At 39.9% G+C, this 25,558-nt stretch overlaps 1 protein-coding gene across 3 annotated transcripts in view; it reads left to right on the forward strand.

Annotated features, from left to right (window-relative positions):
- Positions 1-25,558, forward strand: part of Ino80 (INO80 complex ATPase subunit) — a 110,384-nt gene that overhangs the window by 42,198 nt on the left and 42,628 nt on the right. For all 3 annotated transcript variants that reach the window (XM_057780892.1, XM_057780893.1, XM_057780891.1), the window contains exons 16-26: positions 283-425; positions 1,637-1,721; positions 2,871-2,988; positions 4,722-4,807; positions 5,949-6,116; positions 6,293-6,426; positions 7,609-7,676; positions 9,300-9,393; positions 10,317-10,488; positions 17,731-17,871; positions 23,816-24,041. In XM_057780892.1, coding sequence (XP_057636875.1) covers positions 283-425; positions 1,637-1,721; positions 2,871-2,988; positions 4,722-4,807; positions 5,949-6,116; positions 6,293-6,426; positions 7,609-7,676; positions 9,300-9,393; positions 10,317-10,488; positions 17,731-17,871; positions 23,816-24,041 — 1,435 coding nt within the window. The remainder of the gene's footprint in view (positions 1-282; positions 426-1,636; positions 1,722-2,870; positions 2,989-4,721; positions 4,808-5,948; positions 6,117-6,292; positions 6,427-7,608; positions 7,677-9,299; positions 9,394-10,316; positions 10,489-17,730; positions 17,872-23,815; positions 24,042-25,558) is intronic.

Below are 25,558 nucleotides of genomic sequence, written 5' to 3' on the forward strand. Positions count from 1 at the left end.
TGTACACCATGCTTCCTTCATTACCTGATTGAGAATTGTAATGTGGACTGGAGAGATGACTCAGGAGGTACTCAACAATCTTGATAATGTGTGTTCAGTCCCTTGACCCAACAGTGGAAGGAAAGAGCCAACTCTGGAAAATTGTCCTTTGAGCTCCGCATATATATGTGCTTACTCATATTTATGCACACACATCCATATTTATGCACACACATACACTAAAAATATTTGTTTGAAAACTTTTACATATCACTTTTCATATTTCCCCTCTTACATTTGTAGAAGACCTTGTACACTCAGGATGCCCCCTTCCATGTGGTCATCACTAGCTACCAGCTGGTAGTACAGGATGTCAAGTACTTCCAACGGGTCAAGTGGCAATACATGGTCCTGGATGAAGCTCAGGCGCTGAAGAGTAGTTCCAGGTAACCTGCATATTAGAAACTAGCCTTCATGGGTGGGAGTCTACAGAATCAGCAAGGCCAGAAATTTTAGGATATAGCATAGTGTGGTCTATGCCTCAGTAGTTTGCCTGACCAGAATGCAGAAATTCTTATTTATATATTTTTCCCTGAGACTCAGATATTATGCTTAGATTATGTAGATTTTTTCAACCTTAATCTTCTCAGTTAGTTGTGACTTTTGTTGCTAAGGAAAATTCTGTAGGAGAAGGGATCTTGGCCTTTTCTCTGAGGGATTATTTTATATGAGAATTTCAAGTTGCAAGCAGAATATTACTCCAGGGGAATGGGAGATTCTCTCTCTCTCTCTCTCTCTTTTTTTTTTTAAATCACTTTCCCCATCCTTGCGTGGTCATTAGACTTCAAAGAGCTTTTCTTATTAAAGTTTCATAGGTAAAGTGATTCCCAAACTGAAATAGAGCAGTGCTTGACTATATAATTTTACTTGGTGCCATTTAGCATTGGAGTTGGTGCACCTATAGAACTTTCTCTTAGAGGTCCAAGTAACAGACAAGTGGTAAGTTCCAGCCTGTGGAGGGCATTTGTTTATATAGTCTCTGAAGGAGGTCCTGCCTGTGGCCAAGAGGAGTAAAGACTTGAGTTATATCTAGCCCTTCTTCCATTGCTCTGCCAGCTGAACTGGAAAGGCGCAGACTAATACTTTTGACACCCTATGTTTCAGATAAGTGGTTTCTAAGTAGATACCTTAGGTATTTTTTGTTGTTGTTGTTTGTTTTTGTTTTTATACTCAAGAAGAACAGGAAACAATAAAGATAGAAAGGTCACCCACTTTACCTTTTGTTTGTTTTTTGAGACTGGGTTTCTCTGTGTAACAGTTCTGACTGTCCTGAAACTCGCTCTGTAGACCAGACTGGTCTCAAACTTACAGAGATCTTCCTGTCTCTGCCTCCCAAGTGCTGGGATTAAAGGCCTATGACACCACTGCCCGGCTGGGATTTTTTTTTCTAAGCCTTAATACCATTGGTATTGTGAGTCTCAGTTCTACTAGGATTTTTATCTTCATCTTTGTTAAGATATATTTTTGTTGTGTGCATGATATAGTATATTATTGTTAAGTACTGTTTGGAAATCATTTTTTAGAACTATTGGATTTTAGGATAATTACAGAAAGACTTATTGCCAACTTGGAGTTTGTAACTCATTTTCTTGAACAGTGTTCGTTGGAAGATTCTCTTACAGTTCCAGTGTCGGAATCGGCTTTTGTTAACTGGAACCCCCATTCAGAATACCATGGCAGAGGTAGGCACTAGTCAGCGTCACGGTTTATGTCTTCTAAATACATCTGTACCCATATTGAACTTCTACCGTTTTTTACAAATTATCTTCACCATCATACAAGACTCGATTGTATCTTCCTAACTGTTCTGTAGGCACCATTCTTCCTTTCTTACTATTTATTGATTACAGTGTCCCTTTTTGTTTCCTTACTAAATATTGCCCATCTTATACAGGTAAGTTTTTACTCTAGAATTAGAAGCTAATAATCTCTAACACTGAAGGGCTTGGTTCTTCCTTTAGAATTCATCATAGTTATACATTTTGTAGGCAGTATTCACTCTTAACAACTGCTTTTTTTTTAACCTATGCAAAATGGAAGCAGTCATAAATAGGGTAGAAATGAATGACTGTGGCTATGTTCCCTTAAATTTTTTTTCATGAAAATACATAGTCAACCAGTTAACCTCACAGGCTGTAATTGTCTGGCTCCTTCTCTAGGGTTATTTGCAGTGAATACAATGTATTCAAAACTGTCAGTTGTGGAATCATCCTAAAAACTCATCTATGGCCGGGCGGTGGTGGCGCACGCCTTTAATCCCAGCACTCGGGAGGCAGAGGCAGGTGGATCTCTGTGGGTTTGAGACCAGCCTGGTCTAAAAGAGCTAGTTCCAGGACAGGATCCAAAGCTACTGAGAAACCCTGTCGTGAAAAACAAAATAAACAAACAAGCAAACAAAAAACTTATCTATATCACTACAAAAACTAAGCAGTGTTTGTATTATGAACCTTTTCGATTAACTGAAAATAATCATAACGTGGGGGCTGGAGAGATGGCTCAGAGGTTAAGAACATTGCCTGCTCTTCCAAAGGTCCTGAGTTCAATTCCCAGCAACCACATAGTAGCTCACAACCATCTTTAATGGGGTTTGGTGCCCTCTTCTGGCCTGCAGGCATACACACAGACAGAATATTGTTTTAAAAAATCATAACGTTTTGTTGCAACACCTAATTGTAATTGAATGGGATCATTGAGCAAGCATTTAGAGTCATTTATTTCTCTGCCTCACGCACATGCATTCGTTTGTTTCTTTGCTCTCCAAACTTAATATAGCGTCACATAGTGTCATTTTATGACACAGTATCTTTTAATATTTTTTTCTTTGTTTCAAGCTCTGGGCTCTGCTACATTTCATTATGCCAACATTATTTGATTCACATGAAGAATTTAATGAATGGTTTTCCAAGGACATTGAAAGTCATGCTGAAAACAAATCTGCTATTGATGAGAGTAAGTACTGTTATGCCTTTTCTCTTTTTTGTGAGGAGTTTTAAGACTAACCCAAGTTTCACGCTACAGCCTAGACTGGTCTGGAATTTGTTATGTAGTCTGGCCTCAAACTTAGATATTTCCTGTTTTTGTTTTTTTGTTTTGTTTTGTTTTGTTTTTTGTTTTGGTTTTTCGAGACAGGGTTTCTCTGTGGCTTTGGAGCCTGTCCTGGAACTAGCTCTTGTAGACCAGGCTGGCCTCGAACTCACAGAGATCCGCCTGCCTCTGCCTCCCGAGTGCTGGGATTAAAGGTGTGCGCCACCATCGCCCGGCTTAGACATTTCCTGTTTCAGTTTTATGATTCTGGGATTACAGGTATGAGCCACCACACCTGGCTCTGAACTTTGTTTTAGTCTATTAGCATGGGCGACTATGTACTTAGAATTTATTCTGTCTTTTAATTTTACTTATTAGTAGGTGGGAGGGTACATGCCACAGTGAGTTCGTGGAGGTCAGAGGTGACTGTAGAGTGGTTCTCTTCTTTGTTTTACCTTTGTATGGGTTCTGAGGTTCAAACTCAGGTCATCAGGTTTGCTTGGCAATCATCTTCACCCACTGAGCCATTTTATGAGCCCCAGGATTTACTTCTATTGCAAACATTTTATCCTTGTTTGTCAATAGTTTTTTACTATTTACCTAATATTAAAAAATGCCAAGTTGCTTATTATGAAGATGTAACTTGACATCTATTAATTGTAAGAAAAATTCAATAGGGTCTAGAGAGATGGCTCAGTGTTGAAGAGCACTGACTGCTTTTCCAGGATCCAGGTTTAATTTCCATAACCTACATACACGGCAGCTTCCAGCTATATGCAATTCCACCCACTTGGGATGTGACACACTCTCCTAACCACATTAAGCACTGTGTATGCACATGGTGATTAGACTTGCATACAATAAAATAAATTCTTTAAGTGATTTTTAAAGAGTTGTTAATTTTTTTTTTTCATTTCTTTAAAGATAATTTTGGGGAAACACTAGGTCCTAGTTTGTTTTCTGTTGTAGTTTGGGGAGGAAAGTTTTATTTGGGTTACACATCCCAGTCTTAGACTATCATAGAACAGCAGCAGAAGCAGGAAGCTTGAAGCAGGAACTGAAGCAGAGACTGTGGAAGAAAACTGCTTTCTGGATTGCTTCCATGCATTGTTCAGCCTGCTTTTGTGTATTACCCAGGACCGTCTGCCCAGGGATGGCATGCCCACAGTTGGCTGGATCCTCCTGGGGCCGGCCTGGTCTATAGTACCAGTTCCAGGACAGCCAGGGCTACATAATGAGACCCAGTCTTGGAAGAATAAAAAGCTCAAACACACACTCAAAAAGAAAGGAAAATGCCCCCCCCCCCCCGACTTGCCCACAGTCATGTTTGATGGGAAAGAATTCCTCAGTTGACAGCCTCTTTTTGTTGTGTCAAGTTGACAAAAAACAACTAGTGCACACTGGGAGTCCCTCTGACTTTCATTAGCTCATGTGAAGATATTGTTATTGACACAGTTTTCCAGATATACTCTGAAAGGTGTTTCTAATGGAAATAGAGTCTCTACAATGTGCTTGTTTTTCTACTTTGGAAGTTTTGTTCTTTCAAAAAATCATTGAGCCCAATGGCATTTTGGAGGGTTTGGTGGGTGGAACATGATGTTTATTTTGACTGTCTTAAATCAGTGTACAATGCTTTATTTGTGGACTTCCTGTTTCAGATCAACTCTCTCGCTTACACATGATCTTGAAACCATTTATGCTGAGAAGAATCAAAAAAGATGTAGAAAATGAATTGTCTGACAAGGTAAGAAATAAAATCTTGTTTTTAATGAGTTTGAACTTCAGGTACCAATTTAGGGTTCTTGGCAGGAAATTTCCTTGGTATATATATTTAGTTGAAAGATAATCAGTTTGATTGAGATCTTTGAATTTGAATGATATAGAGGACGTAAGCAAGGCAAGTAACACTCTTTTCCTTTTGTTAACACCCGCCCCCAAATTGGGTTTGTTTTGTTTTGTTTTTATACAGGTTCTTACACTGTAAGCTAGGCTGGCCTGGAACTCATGTAGTACTTCAAACTCTGAACTTCTGCCATACCCTTTTGGTTTCCTGTAGAGATTATATGTGTTAACCATCATGTCTGGCTACACTTTTATCAATGGAGTGTTTGAAACATTACAAAAATAGAATAATGTCATGATCCACTTGTGCCCATGGTACAGCATCAGTAGTGATCAGCTCATGGTCATTCCTAACCTTTGGTATATGTTAAAACAAGTATCACAATTATTTTATTTAAAAATAGTTTCATGCAGGCTGTGATGGCTCAGTGGTTAAGAGCACTGGCTACTCTTGCAGAGGACCTCGGTTCAATTCCCGGCACTCACATGGCAGCTCACAACCGTCTAACTCCAGTTCCAGGGAATCTGACATCTCACAGATTATAGACAGAGAAAACACCAGTGCTCATTAAATAAATAGATCTCTCAGTGATTTTATTTTCCTTTGAGACAAGGTCTCACTGTACACCAGACTGAGGCTTAAATCGTGCACCACCAAGCCTTTGTAGAGTTGGTCTTTTTAAGTCGGGTATTATTATCTTTAGGCAACTGCATGAATAATAATAACTGTTAGCCAATTTAGTGATTCGAAGAAGAGATCACATTCCCCTTGATATACCATATATGTGTTTGGTGTAGACTGAGTAGTCTTTTGACAATCGGTACTTGAAAGTATGGATATGGATGTAGGGTATCTGGAAGTACGTTTTCGTAGAGTACAGTGCAAGGTGGTAAGTGGTGCTGTTAGAAGTGGAAAAGGATTCAGAGAGGGCATCTACTGTGTGTGACAGGAGAGTTGGGGCATGGAAACATTTAAGGTTATACTGATTCTTTTCACCTGATAGTTACAAATATGAATGTTTTTGTTGATTTTTTTTCTTTAGATTGAAATTCTGATGTACTGCCAGTTGACTAGCCGACAAAAGCTCTTATATCAGGCACTAAAGAATAAAATTTCCATTGAAGATTTGCTGCAGTCTTCTATGGGCTCTACTCAGCAAGCACAGAACACCACCAGCAGCCTCATGAATCTAGTCATGCAGTTCAGGAAGGTAAGGCTTAGGTCATTTGCTTTGTTTTTTCTTAACATACTTCAATGGAGAGGGTCCTAGGCTTGATGCCAGATAGGCCTCGAGCTGAAAATGGGACGGCAATATCCATGAAGTTCAGCAATCAGCAGTGATGTCTGCAAATGACAGTGTTGTCCTACCATTTCCCTCCATCTTAGGTGTGTAATCACCCAGAGTTATTTGAACGGCAAGAAACTTGGTCTCCATTTCATATTTCCCTAAAGCCATATGAAATTTCAAAATTTATCTATCGTCATGGACAGATCAGGGTCTTCAACCATTCACGAGATAGGTGAGCAAATATTGATTTCTATTGATGCTGAGTGCTTTTATAATTTGGCTCAATGGCCACATGTATTGTTTAGTAGTGCTGGGGATTGACTCCAAGGCCTCTGCTTACTAAGTGGATGATCTACTCTAGAGCTATATCCTTAGTGGAGTAGATAAATTTAGTGTTGAATATGTGAGTTTCCAGTAAAGAGATATTTAACAAATGGTGAACAGTTATTGAGGGCACTTAAGGTGGGAGTTCGAGTGCTACAAAGTCTTCCATTAGATGCCTAAATGCCTTAGCTGTTTCTATTAACTTTCTAATCAGGAATGCATACCTGTGTTCAGATGTGTATTTGCACCAAAAATCAACAGTAAATTTACTTAAATGTACTTAAGTTATGTTAAAATGACTTGAAGTCACACTTAATGCAGAACTGAGTTTATTGGTTTTTAATTAAATTTATTCTCTTGATAAGAGTCTACAGTAATAAATTTGGTAAAGTTGAATTAGTCATTAAACTAATATGCTAGAGATCAGTTCATTCAGAAAATTGGTGTGTGGTCCATTTTCTACCTCTAAGTTAGGATAATTCTGAATTCCAGACTGTTTATTGTGCTCTTAAATGGATATCTGTGTGCCAGCAGTTGAGAGCTATGGACATTGTTAAAGCTTTGTTATAAAAATATTTACCAACGTGACCTAATTAAACTAAAATTGAAGCCTTTTTTTTTTTTTTTAACAGATTTGAGCAAGAGGAAAGGACCAGAGTTGTACTTTTTGTTTAGGCTAGAATTGAGAGTCCGTGAAACGAGGAGAGATTTACATCAGTGTAACCGTTTTGTGTTTTCTGACATTTGTGTCACGAGTTGCATAGTCACATGATAAGAAACTTCTTACATGTAGAAATAGGCCTAAATTTTGATTTTCCCTAATTTGGAGCTTCCAGTTTAGTTAACTTCTCAGTGTTTGTACTTCCCTTCAGATTTATTTATTTATTTATTTATTTATTTATTTATTTATTTATTTATTTATTTATTTATTTATTTGGTTTTTTGAGACAGAGTTTCTCTGTGGTTTTGGTTCCTGTCCTGGAACTAGCTCTTGTAGACCAGGCTGGTCTCGAACTCACAGAGATCCACCTGCCTCTGCCTCCCGAGTGCTGGGATTAAAGGTGTGCGATTTTAATTACTTGTTTTACAGGTGGTTAAAGGTTCTACTTTCTCCATTTGCACCAGACTATATCCAGCAGTCTCTCTTCCACAGAAAAGGTAGGAGTTTTGATCATTGGAAGAAGAGTTGGGGTTTTGCCAGAATGTTCTTTGTTTTGCTTGTGACTGTAGTGGTTTTGGCTTTTATTTTCTAATGTCTTAATAAATTGGTAAATTAGTGGCCAGAAAGGTAGTTTATACTATGGAACATTAGCTTTTGTCACACTAGTGTTAGGACTAGAGTTTAGATCCCTAGAACCCAAATAAATGCTAGATAGGTGTGGTAGCCCTGCTGTAATTCTAGCATACATAGGGAGAGACAGGATCCCCAAAGCAACTAATTGAATCATTGAGTGCCTTGTTCAGCCAGAGACCTTGCCTCAGTAAATAGAAAGGGACCAAGGAAGATGTCTGCGTTTGCCCACACCCACATGACCTTGTGTACACACATTTACGTACCTTTCACAAACAAATGAAAGACAAAAAAAAATTACAAGTTAGTCGTCTTCATTTATAATTTTTATAATTTTTATTTTATTTTATTGGTTTTTCGAGACACTTTCTCTACATAGCTCTGACTGTCCTGGAACTCACTACATAGAAGAGACAGTCTTTATCTCAGTAATCAGCCTGCCTCTGCCTTCTGTGTGTGTTGTTGTTGATCAGAGACATGCATCATTATGCAGGCCTAGTTTCTGTCATTTGTAGACAGAACAGGAAGCAATACAAAATATTCATAGTGACTTCTGTTTACATTTTGTTTGTTTGCTTGCTTGGTTTGTTTTTCTAGACAGGGTTTCTCTGAGTCTTGGAACTAGTTCTTGTATGCCAGGCTGGCCTTGAACTCATAGAGATCCACCTGCCTCTGCCTCCTAAGTGCTGGGATTAAAGCATGCGTTACCACCACCCAACTTTCTGTCTACAGTTTATATCTACCTATCTCTTAGGAATTTCTCATCCTTAAAGCCAGGTCCAGCGGCTCACCCCTATAATCTCAGTACTCAGGAGACCAAATCCATGAATTTGAAGCTCTTCTGGCCTGCTATGAGAACTTCTTCCAAAGAAAGAAAGAAAGAAAGAAAGAAAGAGTTGGGCTGGGCATGGTAGAGTTCTTGCCTAACATACACAAGGCCCTTGGTTCAATCTCTAGCACCTAATAAACAAGGCCTGGTGGCACATACCTATAAGCTCTTCTTTAAGGAGAAGGAGTCAGAAAGATCAGAAGTTCAAAGTCATCCTTGAGTATATACCAAGTTTGAAACAACTCTGGGCTACATGAGAGCTTGTCTTAAAGAGTTTCTTCTGCTTGAAATTTGACATTAATGCTTTTATTAATGAGAATTTCATTCTTCCTTCTTATCCTAAGCTACTTGACCTTGAGCATTGTCCAAAATATTAAGATGAAACTTCAGAACCTTTCTCTTTTGTCCTTTCCTTTTTGTTCAAATCATAGAAATTAACCAAAGGCCCAAACCCCCAAAGTTGGCTGATCTTCACTCTGTCTCGTATGTGCTGCACTTCACAGTACAGCTTCTGTCTGTGCCTGTAGTATACAAATAATGACACCCTGGCTAGATCAAAATCTTTACAATGTGGTTTTAGGAATTAAACAGGTCAGCAGGCTAAGTTGAATATTGTCTTTTGGTTTGCTAGCGGGCTTAGCATTGTTCTTTGATTTTCCAGGTATTAATGAAGGAAGCTGTTTTTCTTTCCTTCGATTTATTGATGTCTCGCCAGCAGAAATGGCAAACCTCATGCTTCAGGGACTTTTGGCCAGGTGAGACGTTTGTTTACTGTTTGATAGAAGAGTAACTGGGAATAGGCAGGGACAAAAGTGCAATACTGTGACATTAAATATTTAATATTACACCTTGAGCCTCTATTTTTTTCCCCTATCAATAATTTTTTTATGAGCTATAAATGGTGATAGTACATGCCTGTAATCCCAGCACATGGCTGGCTGAAGCAGGGGGATCAGGTGTTGGAAGCAGCCTGTGCTATATGAAACCTTCTCCCATCTTCTAGCAAGAAATATTAACAATTTTTTCTGTTTTCTTTTTCTTTCATATGTGTGTGTGTGTTTATATAGTTATGCTTACTATTACCTTAAGCACTCTGGGAAATTTAGCTTTGTGTTTTTATTCTTTGCAAAATAGTTTTTACTGATTTATATTATTTTTTTATTGTATTTATTTATTTTATGTTCATTGGTGTTTTGCCTGCATGTATGCCTGTGTGAGCGTGGGTCTGAAGTTACAGACAGGTGTGAACTGCCATGTGGTTGCTAGGAACTGAATCCAGGTCCTGGAACAGCAGCCAGTGCTTCTAACTGCTGAGCCATCTCTCTAGCCCCTTTTATGTTGTTTTTAATGTAATAGAGTAATTAGAAATGACTATCTTCCTGATAAGATGATTTTTTTATGGTAAGAGTTTTTGAAGTAGAGATAAATGTTTCTGAGTATTTTTCGTATTTATTTGCTTTTTATTGTAGCTATGTAGAGCATTTTACTTTAAAAAAACAAATCAGGTCAAGGAATCTATAGAACAAAAGTATGCAATGGCTTTATCTGAAGGTAAGAAAGAATTGCTTCCAAATGCTCAAGATTTACAAACGGTGTGTGATAATGAGATAGGTCCTCATTGTGCACTACCAAATTTCATAGGAGTATTGAGTAAGCACATCTCTGTGGTTTGTTTCAGGTGGTTAGCTCTTTTCCTGTCTCTGAAAGCCTCCTACAGGCTCCATCAGCTGCGTTCTTGGGGAGATCCAGACAGGGAGAGCCATCAGAGATATCTGAGAAATAAGGATTTTCTTCTTGGAGTCAATTTTCCACTTTCCTTCCCTAACCTTTGCAGCTGCCCTTTGTTAAAGGTAAGCTTATCTTACCTTTATCTGCATAAGTTGTCTATTTAGTACCTTTAGCTTCCTTCTCTTTGCATTAGTAAAATTAATGTTAAATGGTGTCCTCAAGAACCCTAATGTTTACCCAGGCAGTGGTGGCTGTAGAGGCAAAGGCTGGCAGATCTCTACAGGAGGAGTTCCAGGACAACCTTGTCTCTGAAAACAAAAAGCAAACAAACAAGAACCCCAGTGTATTGAGGGATTTGTAAAATGTATTGAGTTACACTTATATTGTGTGTTTATTTTTCATGTGTAAATGTTTCATATATAACTTTGTTGTGGTGAAGAGCTGTTTGGCTTGCTCTCTTTTAATTTTTCCTTTATGCTTTATTTTATGTGTATGGGAATTTTGCCTACATGTACGTCTGTGCAGTGTGGGAGGCTGAGACAAAAGGATTATACGTTCAAAGCCAGCGTGGACAACTTAGTGTGAGACCCAGGCTCCAAATAAAAAGTAAAAACAGGCCTGTCACTGTTTTAGTGGCGTACTAATGAGAACTTTTGGGTTCAGCCGCAAGACCCTCTTCAGTGTTCAGATTGGATACTACAGCAAGTGAAAGGGATTTTTTCCCTAGGGTATTTGAGGGGAACGAATGAACTCTCCCATTCCATGCTTTTTCGAATCAGTCTCTCTATTGTTTTGCTTTTATTCCAATTCTCCTGTCCTAATTTTTAATTTCTCCTGGCTTCTTCTTTCTGGCCTCAAAACTTTTTTCTTACAGGAGCCTTGTAACGATAAAAAAAAATTCCAAGAGTTACCTCTTTATTCAAAAGCATATTCCTAGGGTAAGCGATAGGGAGCTGAGCCATTGCCATGGTAACACAAGGTTCCAAGGTTACAGGAGTAAGACTGACCAGACTAGGGGGTGAGGGAGGCGAGACGCATACTGCCCAGTGACAGACTTTGAGACATAGGTCTGTTGGCAGACTGACAAGAAAGAAGAATTGGCATCCCTTCTTTTTTGGGTGCTTTGTGTTGCAACTGGGCATCTGTAACTCTGTGTATAGCTATAGTTTTAAACTTACGGTCTATTTACAAAAAGCCTTTAGTGTAGTGTGAGACTTGCTCTGAGGTGGAAGCGAGCTCATTGTGTGCAGTTAGTCTGAGTCAAAGGAACAAAGCAGGCCTTTAAGTGTCTGCAGTCATTGTGGGACAGATACATCTAGTATGAAATATGTCCTAGTATATTTTCTATGTATCAAATGAAAGTCATCTTCCTGATATTCCACAGATATATGCCCATAAGATTGAGGTGAATTCATTAGATTACATATACACATCACATGGAAATGGCATGGTAATGATGAGATATCATAGCTGTTATTGCTCAAGTGAAATTACAGATGAAAGAAAAAGTTTGCATAGTCAATGACCCACAGACCCTGCCTGTCAGGGTTCCTCCATCTGAGAATTCTCTGGTGGGCTGACATCTGAATTATCAATTGCAGTTAGCTGTAATTGCATCATGGCCCACAATAGCTGAGAGCATACCATTTGCCCAGTTTTGTTTTTACGTAGGAATTACTTGTTTGTGTTCCAGGTATAATGGTTAATAAAAATGTATGAAGCACATTCTATCTGAGGGTTTTTTTTTTAAATATTTATTTATTTTTATTATGTATACAATATTCTGTCTGTATGCCTGAAGGCCAGAAGATGGCGTCAGACCTCTTTACAGATGGTTGTGAGCCACCATGTGGTTGCTGGGAATTGAACTCAGGACCTTTGGAAGAGCAGGCAATGCTCTTAACCACTGAGCCATCTCTCCAGCCCCCTATCTGAGGGTTTATTTATTTATTTATTTATTTATTTTGGTTTTTTCGAGACAGGGTTTCTCTGTAACTACGGAGCCTGTCCTGGAACTAGCTCTTGTAGACCAGGCTGGCCTCGAACTCACAAAAATCCGCCTGTCTCTGCCTCCCGAGTGCTGGGATTAAAGGCGTGCGCCACCACTGCCCGGCTATCTGAGGGTTTTAAAATTTGGTTATGACTGACAAGAATGTGCTAGCTGTTCATGATGGCACATGTCAATAATCCCAATACTTTGCATGCAAATAGAGACAGGAGTTTAAGTTTGTCCTTTGCTACATAGTAAATGAGGTCAGCCTGTGCAACTTAAGACCCTTTTTCAACAAAGAAAAAAATGTTATAAAAGTGTCTGATAAATATATACATATATAGCAAAATTTTCATGTACAAGCGCATTATACCTTTATATATAGTTTGCCTTTATTTCCTTTTTGTCGTCTTCTCCCACTCCACTTGCTCCGTTTTTTTCCGTTTTCTTCAGATATATTTGTGAGGCAGATTCAGATTCAGTGGAGATGTGGTAACACAGGGCCAGCTGTTGGCCCAGTAGAAAAGGTACTTGCCACCAACCACTGGGAACCTGAGTTTAATCCAAAGAACCTGAGTGTAATTCGCAGGATACACATGATGGAAGGGAAGAACTAAGTCCAGCTAGTTGTCCCATACTCACACAGAAAAATAACATTTAATTGCAAAAAACAAAATGGAGGACCAGTTGTGGAGTGTCAGGCTCTGGCATATACACACTCACACATATATACCAAAAGATAGATAGGTAAGTAGACAGACACACACACATATACACCAAACATGCAGATAGGTAGGTAGGTAGGTAGATAAAAAATAATAGAATAGTACTTTCTTGGCCTCGGTAAGTCAGAATTCAGATACATATTCAGTGTAGGTAAAAATGAGTTTTCCTGTTAGACTTGGTGGGGAGAAGCAGAGGAAGAAACTTCCCACTGTCCATATTTAGTCATACCTATTGGAGAAAATGGAAAAACAAAAAGGTTGGCTTCAACTATCAACTGTGCGTTCTGAGAGTACTTCCCCAAATCTGTTTATTAGGTAGTGATGTGTACTGGAGAGTATAAATCTTGTACATTGGGGTCTTAAAAAAAAATCGTTTGTGCCGGGCGATGGTGGCGCACGCCTTTAATCCCAGCACTCGGGAGGCAGAGGCAGGCGGATCTCTGTGAGTTCGAGACCAGCCTGGTCTACAAGAGCTAGTTCCAGGACAGGCTCCAAAGCCACAGAGAAACCCTGTCTCGAAAAACCAAAAAAAAAAAAACAAACAAAAAAAGTCGTTTGCTTAAAGATTAAACTTAGAGCTATAGAAATATGTTTTGAGGTAAAACCTTTTTTAAAGCTGTATCCAGTTGAAGACCTTGTCAGAAATGATGACTTTCAGAAAGCAATAATCATTATTAATTTTTGTTAATATTGTCCTTGTGAACAGATATCATAGTAATCTACTTAGCCATAGTATATGTTCAAAGTTTGTTTTGTTTTTGTTTGAAACTCTCTCTGTATAGCCTTGACTGTCCTGGAACTCAAGAATCTGCTTTTTTCTGCCTCCCAAGTGCTGTATCTAAAGCCATGTGCCACCGGGTGGTGGTGGCGCACACCTTCAATCCCAGCACTCGGGAGGCAGAGGCAGGCGGATCTCTGTAAGTTCGAGACCAGCCTGGTCTACAAGAGCTAGTTCCAGGACAGGCTCCAAAACCACAGAGAAACCCTGTCTCAAAAAACAAAAAAACAAAAACAAAAACAAAACAAAAATCCATGTGCCTCCATGCCCAGGAAAAATTGTATTTTTTTAATGTGTTGTCTTTTACAGTGTGTGTGTGTGTGTGTGTAGGCAGACAGGATATGCCATGTTACACATGTGGATGTCAAAGTATCATTGGTTTTTCCAACATTGTTTGTTTTGGGGATCTAACTTTGCTTTCCCAGCAAGTGCCTTTACCTGCTGAGTGGTCTTTCTAGTCCTAATTTAATCAATTTTTAAATGTTTATCTATTTATTTATTACGTATACACTGTTCTGCCTGCGTGCCAGAAGAGAGCACCAGATTTCATTGTGGATAGTTGTGAGCCACCATGTAGTTGCTGGGAACCGAACTCAATACCTCAAGAAGAGCAGCCAGTGCTCTTAACCTGAGCCATCTCTCCAGCCACCCTCTCTAGCCCTTTTAAGAGCTTTACATACTCAATTCTTGTAAGATGAGTGACTCATAGAAGTTGGGGCAGTTTTAGAATTTTCAATTTAAAATTCACAGAATGGAGCTGGGCATGGTGGTTCACTCCTTTAATCATAGTACTTTAAAGACAGAGGCAAGAAGATCTCTGTGAGTTTGAGGCTAGCTTCCCCTACAGAATTGAGTTCCATACTAGCCAGGACTACATTATGAGACCCTATCTTCAAAAAAGAAAAGAATAGGTAATAAGAAAATATGTAAAATGATCTTAGCATAAAAATGACTATTTTGAGCCATGTAGTGGTGGCCACACTCCTTTTTAATCCTAGTACTCAGGAGGAAGAGGCAAGCGGATCTGAGTTTCAGTTCTGCCTGGTCCGAAAATTGAGTTCCAGGACAGCTAGGGTTACTCAACCACCCTCTACCCCAGAAGAAGAAAAAAAAAAAGTTTGGAAAAGAGTGACTTGTGTTGTTTAGATAATCTTGACTTTTAAATGCCTAAGGAACTTTAACTGACTGCTGTTGAAGAATTCTTCAAGCAGGTTTTCAAAAAGTCTTCTGAATGTCACTTTTCAGCTATGGTATTTGTGTCTCTGTCACTTCGTGAGGTCATGGCAGCTGTCAGTATTCCTTGAAGAAAGCTATGATTGTTTTACTCACTAAAGACATTTGTGAAAATAGAATTCATTATTCCAGCAGGTGATTTACAAATAGTACACCTTTTTAAGCAAACCATGGAGAACAAGGTGTGGCCTTTGTTAACTGGATACTTGTACATCTGTGAGAAGGTGTGGTTTCTGTACTGTGGAGAAAGTGTACAGCTTGACTCTTGATGGTCTACCTATCTTCACTTGACGCTTGCATGATGCCAAGAGAATATATAGAAAAGCTTTGCTTTATTACTCTATACATACTGTGGTTCCGGCAGCAAGATCTGTTCATGCTGCAGGGTGATGAGGCATTCAAGAGCATGAACACGGACCAACAGAATAGCAAAAACTGGAACCTGTTAAAATTAAGTAACACTGTCCCATTGGTAATACTACTTTTTTCTTTAAATAGAATTATGGCCAAATAGACTGAAGAAGTGATGTTGCTAGCTGTTTGTGACATGATTAATAAAGGCCCAGAGACAGAAATTAGAGTTCAACTTGAAGGTCAGAAAAGCAAAACAGCCAGCTGTTGGCTCTTATCTCTACCTCAGTCTGAAATGGCGACCCTGCCTCCAGGAATCTCAGAATGAGACTGAGCTGAGACCTGTCTCCTCCCGTTTTATATTCCTCTCTAGTGCTGGCGTGCACCATTACTGCCCAGTTTCTATGGCAAATTAGTGTGGCTACAGTGTGTCACCACTGCCTGTCTGTGAGGCTGTTCAGTGCAGCTGTTTTGCTCTCTGAACTTCAGGCAAGCTTTATTTTAAAATACAAATGAAATATCACTGCAGTTGTTCATTCTACACTGATTCTACCCTCCTTCTCTGCGTCCCTTGCATTAATTAAAGCGTAAGTAATGAGTAAAGTATTTGAGGAGTGTCAGGGTTTCTGTAAAGCAAAGTACTGAGTATGTAAAAAACTAATGAGTTTTTAAAAATAAATATAAATATAAATTATTTTGACTTAAGAACTTCCAATAAAATATATATGTGGCAATATGTTCTCATTTGGGAATTTGTATCCAGGAATAGAATTACTACTAGATAGACTTTCCAGAAAGGCACTGATAGCATCTTTATTTTTGTTTTGGGGGTGGGCGTTGTTTGTTCTTTTTCCTTTCAGGATTCCTCTGTGTAGCCCTGGCTGTCCTGGAACTTGTTCTGTAGTAAATAGTCCCACATAAGTGAATGAGACTGATCGCATATGTTACTGAGCAAAGAAGTCCTGAAGTATTGTTACTGTTGTATTCTTGGGTTTTATTTTTGTCACCTTAAATCAGGGTATAAATTGTCTTGTATTGTATCTTCATCCAGATCATTAAGATAACCAGCTTATCTACAGGAAATGTAGTAAAACAAGTAAATGACATGATCAGGAATGAACACCAGTGATAAAATGACTGACTTGTGTGCTGTCATACTCCTGAATGAACCGTGTTTTGGTGTGGAGGCTATAGTGGCACTGAGGCCTCCTATTTCAGAATATCCCATATTACAATATCCATGGGAGCACTGGGAACTAAAGGCTTAGCTAGACTGGAAAGCTTGTTAAGATATGTTTTTTTAATATCACCTTCCAATGCCTTCACTTCCTTCCTTATCTTAAAATGTATAGGTTTGAGAATAGTTAATGACTGTTGCTTCTAATTTTTGTATGTACTTTCACACCTGAATTTAAAATACTTTCCCCCTTAATCCAGGGGAAAACCTGAGTAGGTTTTATCTTAACCAAAGCCCTTAACTGGAAGAATATGGCAGGGAAAGTCCACAAACCAAGGAATGAAGACAACCTCATAAAATACTTTTTTTTCTTTCTTTTTCTTACTTGGTTTTTCAAGACAAAGTTTCTCTGTGTTACAGCTCTGGCTGTCCTACAATTCACTTTGTGTACCAGGCTGTCCTCACACAGAGGACACAGAGATCTGCCTGCCTCTGCCTCCCGAGTTCTAGAATTAAAGGCATGCACCACTATTGCCCAGCCAGTTTTTTGATATAATATAGAAATATAATAATTTTTCTTTGGAATGGAACCCAGGACCTTATTTGTGGTAGGCAAGCACTCAAACTTTGTGCTTTAGTCCCTGATACTGTAAGTGAAGAATTTACATTATTTTGAAATGTAGTTCAGGTTAGCCTAGAATTATGTAGCCAAGAATAGTATGACACTGCCTCAGAAAGAACCAGCTTTGCTTGATCTACGCAACACCGTTAGCACCTGTTTCTACAGTGTCTTAAGGGGAAATTTAGAAGAAACTAGCTTTAATCATTGTGGTTTGAGTTTGCATCCATGGTCATAAAAACCAACTATCCACCTAGCACAAATGTCTCTTGTGGAAGTGGAATTAGAAATGTCACTTGGTTTTGTATACTAAGAAAACCACAGTTTGAAATTAACATGGGCCTCAACCATACATTACATATTTGGTTCTGGTTAATGTTTATTTAGAATTAATAGTATTGGCCCAGAAAAAAGTTTATTAATTTGAATATTCAGCATGTGACATGTTTTCTGCTTTGCTTCATTAACATTTTTCTTTGTTTTGTTTTAAGTCTCTTGTTTTCAGCAGCCACTGTAAAGCAGTGAGTGGCTACTCCGACCAGGTCGTCCATCAGCGTCCATCAGCTACCTCCTCACTCCGTTGCTGCCTGCTCGCTGAGCTGCCATCTTTTCTATGTGTGGCCAGTCCACGAGTAAGTCCCTCAGGAGGGGAGAAATAAAACAGATAATGCTGTTTAAAAAAAAAGAACTAGTACTTGGGGTAGTTGTTCGGTATTTGAAAAACTTACCAGTCCTGGTTTGTTAAAAGAAAGGAGCTGGCTGGCATGGCTATCTACTTGTGATCCCAGGATATTGCGGGGTGGGAGTGGCGGGGGGCATGGGGACATGGGACACAGTTATGGGTTCAAGGCAAAACTGAATTACATAGTAGACCTATTTCAAAAGAAAATTTAAAAACAGGAGAGCATCCATGATTCTGTCCTTGAAATGTATAGAATTTAGAGTTACGGTGTGTTGGGTGGTGGTTGCTACTTTTAAGTCAGAGGCTATAAACTGTAATAGAACAAACCATCTGTCAGAAAGATCAGCATCCAAAAGCAGGGCCAGGAGAAAAGGAAGCGTTTGTCACCTGCTTTGAGTTTGTTTTAAGGTTGTCATAGGATGGTGCTCAGTAGAAGAATTCAGCTGACCTTAGCTCAGTTCCCCAGTCAGGTGTTTTCTCACTTCCTTAGCGGCCTTGCTGGGACTGTGGCTCCCAGGTGTGCTCCATCTGCACAGTGGCTCTGGGTGTCTACCACCGTTCAGGAGTTAAGCTTTTCTTTCCCAGGGGCCATGGTAGGGGTGTGGTATTTCTGTTGTTTCGGTTTTGAGCATATCTCTTTATCTTCCCATGCCCTGTTTATTCAAACAGTACTCTCAGGATTGCTGACCAACAGCTCTGAGAGGCTTCCTTTGGTTCTCTAGATTGGGCACTCCTGCCTCCCTCTTCCATTTCCTTTCTTTTCCCCATTGATCGTGGCTGGACAACATTTCTCCCTATTCCGTGAAGAAGTATGTGAAGGGAGAAAGGCAGAATAGCGATGTGACCAGACTTAAGTGTTTAGAGAAGAGAACACCTTTCTGTTTGCCCAGCATGCTGTTTTCTTTTGCTCCTGGGATTACTGAGCTAAGGAGCTCTTTCCCTTTTATCTTGTTCCTCCACTCATCCCAAATGTTCTATTTTCACAGTTCTTCCAAAAAAGAAACTTTATGTCTTTGCTGGAAGCATTTGTCTACCACTCTTTTTATCTGTTTGCATACTTTATTAAATGTACCAAAAGAGAATCTGACAAAGTCCTGAGTCCCATGGGCTGCTGCCCACCTAGATTTCTGTCTGGTCCTGCGCTGTGTGACCTTAATTCCCATCTATTCTCAACCCTGTTTGCTGTATAATTTATGGAAGAAGTATTTGGAATCTGTATTACCTGTTACTCCAGAGCAGTCTTAGAACCTAAGTTGTTGAGGGAAATGTATTTTATATAGAAGTATCTAAAGCTGGGTACTGTGGGAACAGCCTGCAGGCTTCACTGTTGCATGGTTGGTTTCATTCTCTTTTAACCTGATCTCTGTACCAAGATCCTAAGAGAGGAAGCTTAGGTTTCTGGGAGAGGAATGCCAAAACTATTCCTAGTGTGTCAGAGCCAATAGAAGCCACTAAATCATTATGTATGTAAAATTGTCTTTATGCACTTAAGAAATATTTGTTAGCTCTCAAGACTCCCTAAATCTTTATGACTAACTTTATTTAAAAGGTCTTCCCAAAATTAGAAATTTAAACCAACAAAAATATAAAAAACAATCCTGGCCTGAAGCTTAGTGGCTTCTATCCCTATCATTCTAACATTTGGTTGGTTAAGGCAAGAGAGTTGTGAGTTCAAGTCAATCCTTGTCTCACAAGGAAAGGAGGAGAGAAAATAGTGTTTTTACTGGGCTAGCCGAAGTCTGAACTGCCACGTTTATCTAATGGCGCTCTTCCTCTAAAGAATATTGAAATGTTGCTTGAAGGAAATTGTAATAGATACAAATCTGTGGGGTTATCAGGGAATATAGAAAACTGACCACCCTCTTTTGCTACGTAGTCTCTTTCCTCATGTTTGCAGAGCTTTCTCATATAGCATGTACTGAACCTGAAAATAGTAATTAGACCATGATTTTGAGGGCATGAGGCTTCTAGCCGTATCTGAATAATTTATACACATATAATTAGCTTCGCCTTTCATATCAGTCTTGGGACTGATAAAGTGATATTTCATAAGATGCCTTCCATTCTACTGATCTTAAACATTTGATGAGGAAAGAGAAATTGATTTCCTTGGAGCCTTGACTAACCTACCTCTTCTAGAAGTCATTTCCCTGCTGTGCTGGAGTAACAGCCACTAAGGAAGGAGCTGTTTGTCAGTAGCTGAGAAATAGTTCTACAAGGTTAAATAAAGAAGATCCTGGGCATTCATCATACCAAAACCCAGAAATGTTTGGAGCAGTCACGCTCCCATAGCCAGAGCAGGAACACACATGTCAGGAAGGACGCCCTAAGTGCTTGACAAAGCAGCTCCTCAAACTACAGTAATTTAGGGTGTTAATGAAGCAAAGCATGGGATTAGCATGTGGGACTTGCGAGGGATATACCTTTTGACATTGTGATATGATGCTGTCATGTACAAAAGAGTTGGGTTTTATTTCTAGCTATCCGTGAATGCTCCTGGCTGCAAGCACAGGTTGAATATGCTTGGACTAGACGCAGGATGCATTTCCATTGTAGGGAGGGAAGAATGGTATGTCATGCCTCATTGCTGCTATTTCTACACCATCAGGTTTTGTAGAATGTGTACAAGCTGTGTAGAATGGAGCTAATTTATAAACAGGATTTATTCTCAGTAGAAGTGAACTCTTTTGCTCTTTTGTACCTCAGAAGTATACTACTCACAGACTATGGTATTCTCTAATTCCATGTATATCTTGAAAAACTAAAAAAAAAAAAAAAAAAAAAAATCATGTCTGGGTTCAGTTCCCTGCACACATGGTGACTCTTAACTGATCACTGTAGTTCCAAGGATTCTGACACCCTCTAGACCTCCATGGATATTAGGCACACACATTGTGCATATGCATACGTGTTGGGAAAAAAGTATTTAAGAATTGTACCTCCTATTCATCATTGGACTTGGAAGGATGTTGACAACATTGAAAGTTTATAACTGAAAACATTCTGGTTTTTAAAAGAATGCCTAGGTATGAGTCCTTAGCAGGAGAACATTCTGCCTCTGTCACTGATCTTTCATTGTTCTTCATTCTAAGCATCTAGTTTCTGACTTTCTTTTTTTTTTTTTTTAAATATTTATTTATTTATTATGTATACAATATTCTGTCTGTGTATATGCCTGCTGGCCAGAAGAGAGCACCAGACCCCATTACAGATGGTTATGAGCCACCATGTGGTTGCTGGGAATTGAACTCAGGACCTTTGGAAGAGCAGGCAATGCTCTTAACCTCTGAGCCATCTCTCCAGCCCTAGTTTCTGACTTTCTGTCTTGAGGTCTTGATTCCAGTCTGAGTTCTGTTTTGTACTAGAAAATAAGGGGAAATTAGAGGATTTGTCTCTAAGTGTAGAATATTCAAAATTAGTCTCCTCTATCTGGTATGGTGGCTCAAGCCTGTAATTCCAGAACTCAGGAAGCTAAGGCAGGAGGATTATGAGTTCCAGGATAGCTAGACTACATGAGAGAACCACCTCACCAGAAAACAAGTCTCAGGATGTAACTCAGTGAAAGAGCCCTTACATGAGCAATTCTATAGGCTCAGTCCCCATTCAAGGATGGTGATGTGATCTGGAGGGAAAATTGAGTGTTTAGTGCTTTACACGTTTAGGACTGCATGCTGTTTGAGCATATGTAGAATCTTCCCTTAAGGTTGAAGCCACTGCTTTAATAACTTTTTTTGGCGGGGGGGGGGAGGATGTTTCGAGACAGGGTTTCTCAGTGTGTAACAGTCCCCACTGCCCTATAACTGCTCTATAGCCCAGGCTGGCCTTGAACTCACTGAGATCCGTCTGCCTCTGCCTCCCAAGTTCTGGGAGTAAAGGCGTGCGCCACCACCCAGCTGCTTTAATAATTTTATAGAAGTATAGCTGTTAGAAATTTTGAGGTAATATGACTCACATCGTACATGGGAGATGCCTGCTCTGGCTGAAAGTCTGCTGGATTGCTGAGTAGATAAGCCATTTTAGAGAGAGATACAGTTTTTGTAAACCTGCTTTGTATTTCCATCTTTATAAGTATTCATGGAAAAATAAAGTGAGCGAGAAGGAAAATAACAACAAAAAATATTCTGGAGGAAGCAAAAGTAGTAAGATTTTCTAGTACTTGTCTGCATAAACTGGTTTAACCATGAGCAAGTTTGAGAGCTCTGGGCCCTTTGCGGTGGCCTTAGGTAATTTTGCAACTGAACTGTGGGTGGCACTGCTCCCTAACAAATTCAGTTCCTCTCCATCTTCAGCTAGTGCTATTTATTTTCTGGCTATTGATAAATGAGACTGACCTGGTTACTCAGTGGCTCTTAGCAGGAGCACCTGCAACCCCATGTTCAGCTAGCAGCATTGTCTAGACTTGGCTTCATAGGCTGGGGTGTTTGTTTAACCAAGATCAAAATAGGTTCTCCCTCCTCTAGATATGCATCTGTCATCTGCTCCTGTCAAGGTTCTTCAGTATATCCAGACTTGAGTATCGCAGCTCCAAAGGGTGATTCACATGAAAATAAGCAGTCAGTAGCAAAACACATTTCCTAAGTACTTGTTTTCCAGGAAATAATAGAACTGCCTAACTAGGTACAGTAAATGCTCTGTGTTCTGATCTCTCCCACAGCTTGGCTCTTTAGACACTCTTTACTCTTTATACCAACTTTCTCCCCATCTCTGTCTACTTTAAGCTCTGTCTGTGTAATTTACTGCTTATAGTGAATGGGCTTTTACCATTTTCATCATCTTGGACTTGGTGATCACTTCAGCCTTTCCTTTTTAACAAGAGGCTATGTTCAGCAGTCTTTCTGTGAAAAAGGATGAACCTGTGTTTCTAAGTTGGCACAGTGCCCTTTCTCCATTGGGAAGGTCTCATTTTAGTTTCATTAGGTTGTACTATATGATGACGTAAGAGTTTTGTGCAGTCTCTGTCTTAGCCAGGAAATGCATCCGCTCCTTGATGGTGATTGCTTCTCTCTATCCTTTGTGTTCCATAGTCCTTCTCCAGCGTGGCTTGAAAGAAGACTTCCCTTCTTTTCCATTAGGGAGTTGCCCATGAGAAGTATTGATAAAGTTTTGCCATGAAAACGTTACCAGATAGCTTCAGATATAGCCAGGTAGTGGTGGCACATGCCTTTAATCCCAGCACTCTGGAGGCAGAGGCAGGTAGATCTCTGTGAGTTTCAGGACAGCCCCGGCTACATACTGAGACCCTGTCTCAAAAAACAAAGATAGCATCAGGTATGTCAGACCAATACTGTAATTCTTTGATGATGTCTGTCCATCTCCGACTTCCTTCCTGGCATCAGCATTGTGTTGTCAAGGACAACATCTATTAGTGAGTGTGAGCAGTAAAAGTATATTGAGACTAGAGTGCTGTCACATTAGCATCCTAATCTATCTGCACGCTCCAGTTTCTTTTTGTATCTTGTGATTATAGACTTGTGTTATTAAGATTACCATTTTATCCAGAGAAATGCTCTGAGTCAATCCTTGGCATCATCTTATTTTATTAGTTGAGGAAATTTAAAGCTAGCAGCCTGAGATTATCCTCATTGCTCTGATTTCAGAGTTCTGGGCCTAGGGATGAAGCTCAGTAGAGCTCAGTATTGGTAGAGTGCTTGCTTAGTATTCACAAGCCTGAAATTTGCCTGTTCCACACTAGGTAGTGAAGGTAATGGGATCAGTTGTTTAAGGTCATCCTTGACTTCTTGACAATTTGGAGGCTGTCCTGGGCTACATGAGATCCTGTCTCAGAAGCAAAGAAAAGGAAAGAAAGGAAGGAAGGAAGGTTGAAGTTCCCTCAAGACTTGATGTGTATGAAAAAATGCAGAAGTATTTGATCATCTGTGAATTTTGCCCTGCAGGTCACCGCAGTGCCGTTGGATTCTTACTGTAATGACAGAAGTGCAGAGTATGAGAGACGAGTTCTGAAGGAAGGAGGGAGTCTTGCTGCCAAGCAGTGTTTGTTGAATGGGGCTCCTGAGCTTGCTACAGATTGGCTAAATCGCAGGTCGCAGTTTTTCCCAGAGCCAGCTGGAGGGCTGTGGAGCATTAGGCCCCAGAATGGCTGGTCTTTCATCAGAATTCCAGGTAAGTTTTCTGCTCCCTTGGGGCATGTTCCCAGCTATGGCAAGAGAAGAATGGAGGAAAAGGCCCATGTGATAATTTCCGGTGTTTGGTATTCAGAGTATGTGAGGTTTCTCTCTCTCTCTCCTTCCACCTGTCATTTATAGGTAAAATACAAGTAACTTGTGTCTTGGGTTGAAAGCTGGGAAGAGAAATGTTTCTAGATTTGTTCTTGAGTGCTCTCCTTTGATAATGAAGTAATACCACTTTTTTTTAAGGGGTGGAGGTTAGGATGCTCATGGGTAGAGTGCTTATCTAGCACCAAGGCCTGGGCTCCACCCACCTCAGAGTCCCCCTCCTCAATGGCGCACGTGTACACACACACACACACACACACACACAGTTTAGGGAAGGCCTCAGATCGAGTGAGTGCAGTTGTCTTGTGCCATTGCCAGTGGAATGAATGAGAATGTCGTCACTCCCAGAGAGCCTAGTTTAAGTAGCACAAACAGTGTCCTGCACAAGGCATAGAGATCTAAATGATAACAAGAGGAAAAACAGTATGTTTTGTGCCAAAACACTAGCAGATTCCCAGACCCCCTGGTGTCAAGGTCCAGGGTTGAAAGGAAACTAGGTTTTCATCTTTGCTTTAGTGAGGCTGCACTTGAGGAAGTTGCACACAGAGTCCACAGACTGATGCACTTTCCACCTGCTGCAGAGTGTAGCTCAGAGCTACCATGTTAGCTTGATTGTACAGATTCTTTGACATCTTGATTGTATTCTTGTTGAAATTTAACGGAAGCATACTAAGACTGCATCTGCCGTAAGTGACAGCTAGATTCCTGTGTAGAGATGCTTTTTGTTTCTTTGTGTTATCCTATTGATAGCTCTTTAGAGTGCTTTGACTGTGTGTGAAATCTGTATTGCATATTGTATATGGAAAGTTAAGGGGAAATTGAGGAGTAAAGCAGGACAGAATGGACACCACAGACACACAGGTAGGGAAGAAGCAAGATATACCATATTTCTTTCTCCTTCATTCTGGCGCTTTAGTTCCCAGTATAGGAGTAGAAGGCTTATTGCTGGCGCTGTGGGAATCTCTTGTGGCTTTTCCTGTTCTTTGAAAGAAAAATGGACCTTGTTTAAATAGCAGGAAGTGTCTGAGTTCTTTTCGCATCGATAAAAAGCACCAGCCTCACTGGCTGTTTACTGTGAGAACCGACAAGCTCCTCACTGACCCCATTGTGCTCTGTGGAGTAGCTGGGGCGGGGTAGGGCTGGGGAGGGTATCATTTGAACCTCTCTGTGTTTTATCTCTTTCTTCTATACTTTTACATTTTTTTGTTTCCCTGGGAAAGGTGGAGTCGTTTGCGTTCTTTGAAAGACTGACTAAAATTTCCTGAGTTTCATACCTTGATTGCTTCTGCAGGCTTCAGCCTTTCAGAGGTCTTCTTTCCTTGGAGAAGAGAGATATTTATAGTCTTTCTGTCCTGTCCTTGTCCTAAGTTGTGGAGAGTAGAACTTGTATTTAAATGTAAATAC

Source organism: Chionomys nivalis, chromosome 9, assembly GCF_950005125.1.
Source record: "Chionomys nivalis chromosome 9, mChiNiv1.1, whole genome shotgun sequence".
Classification (NCBI taxonomy): domain Eukaryota; kingdom Metazoa; phylum Chordata; class Mammalia; order Rodentia; family Cricetidae; genus Chionomys; species Chionomys nivalis.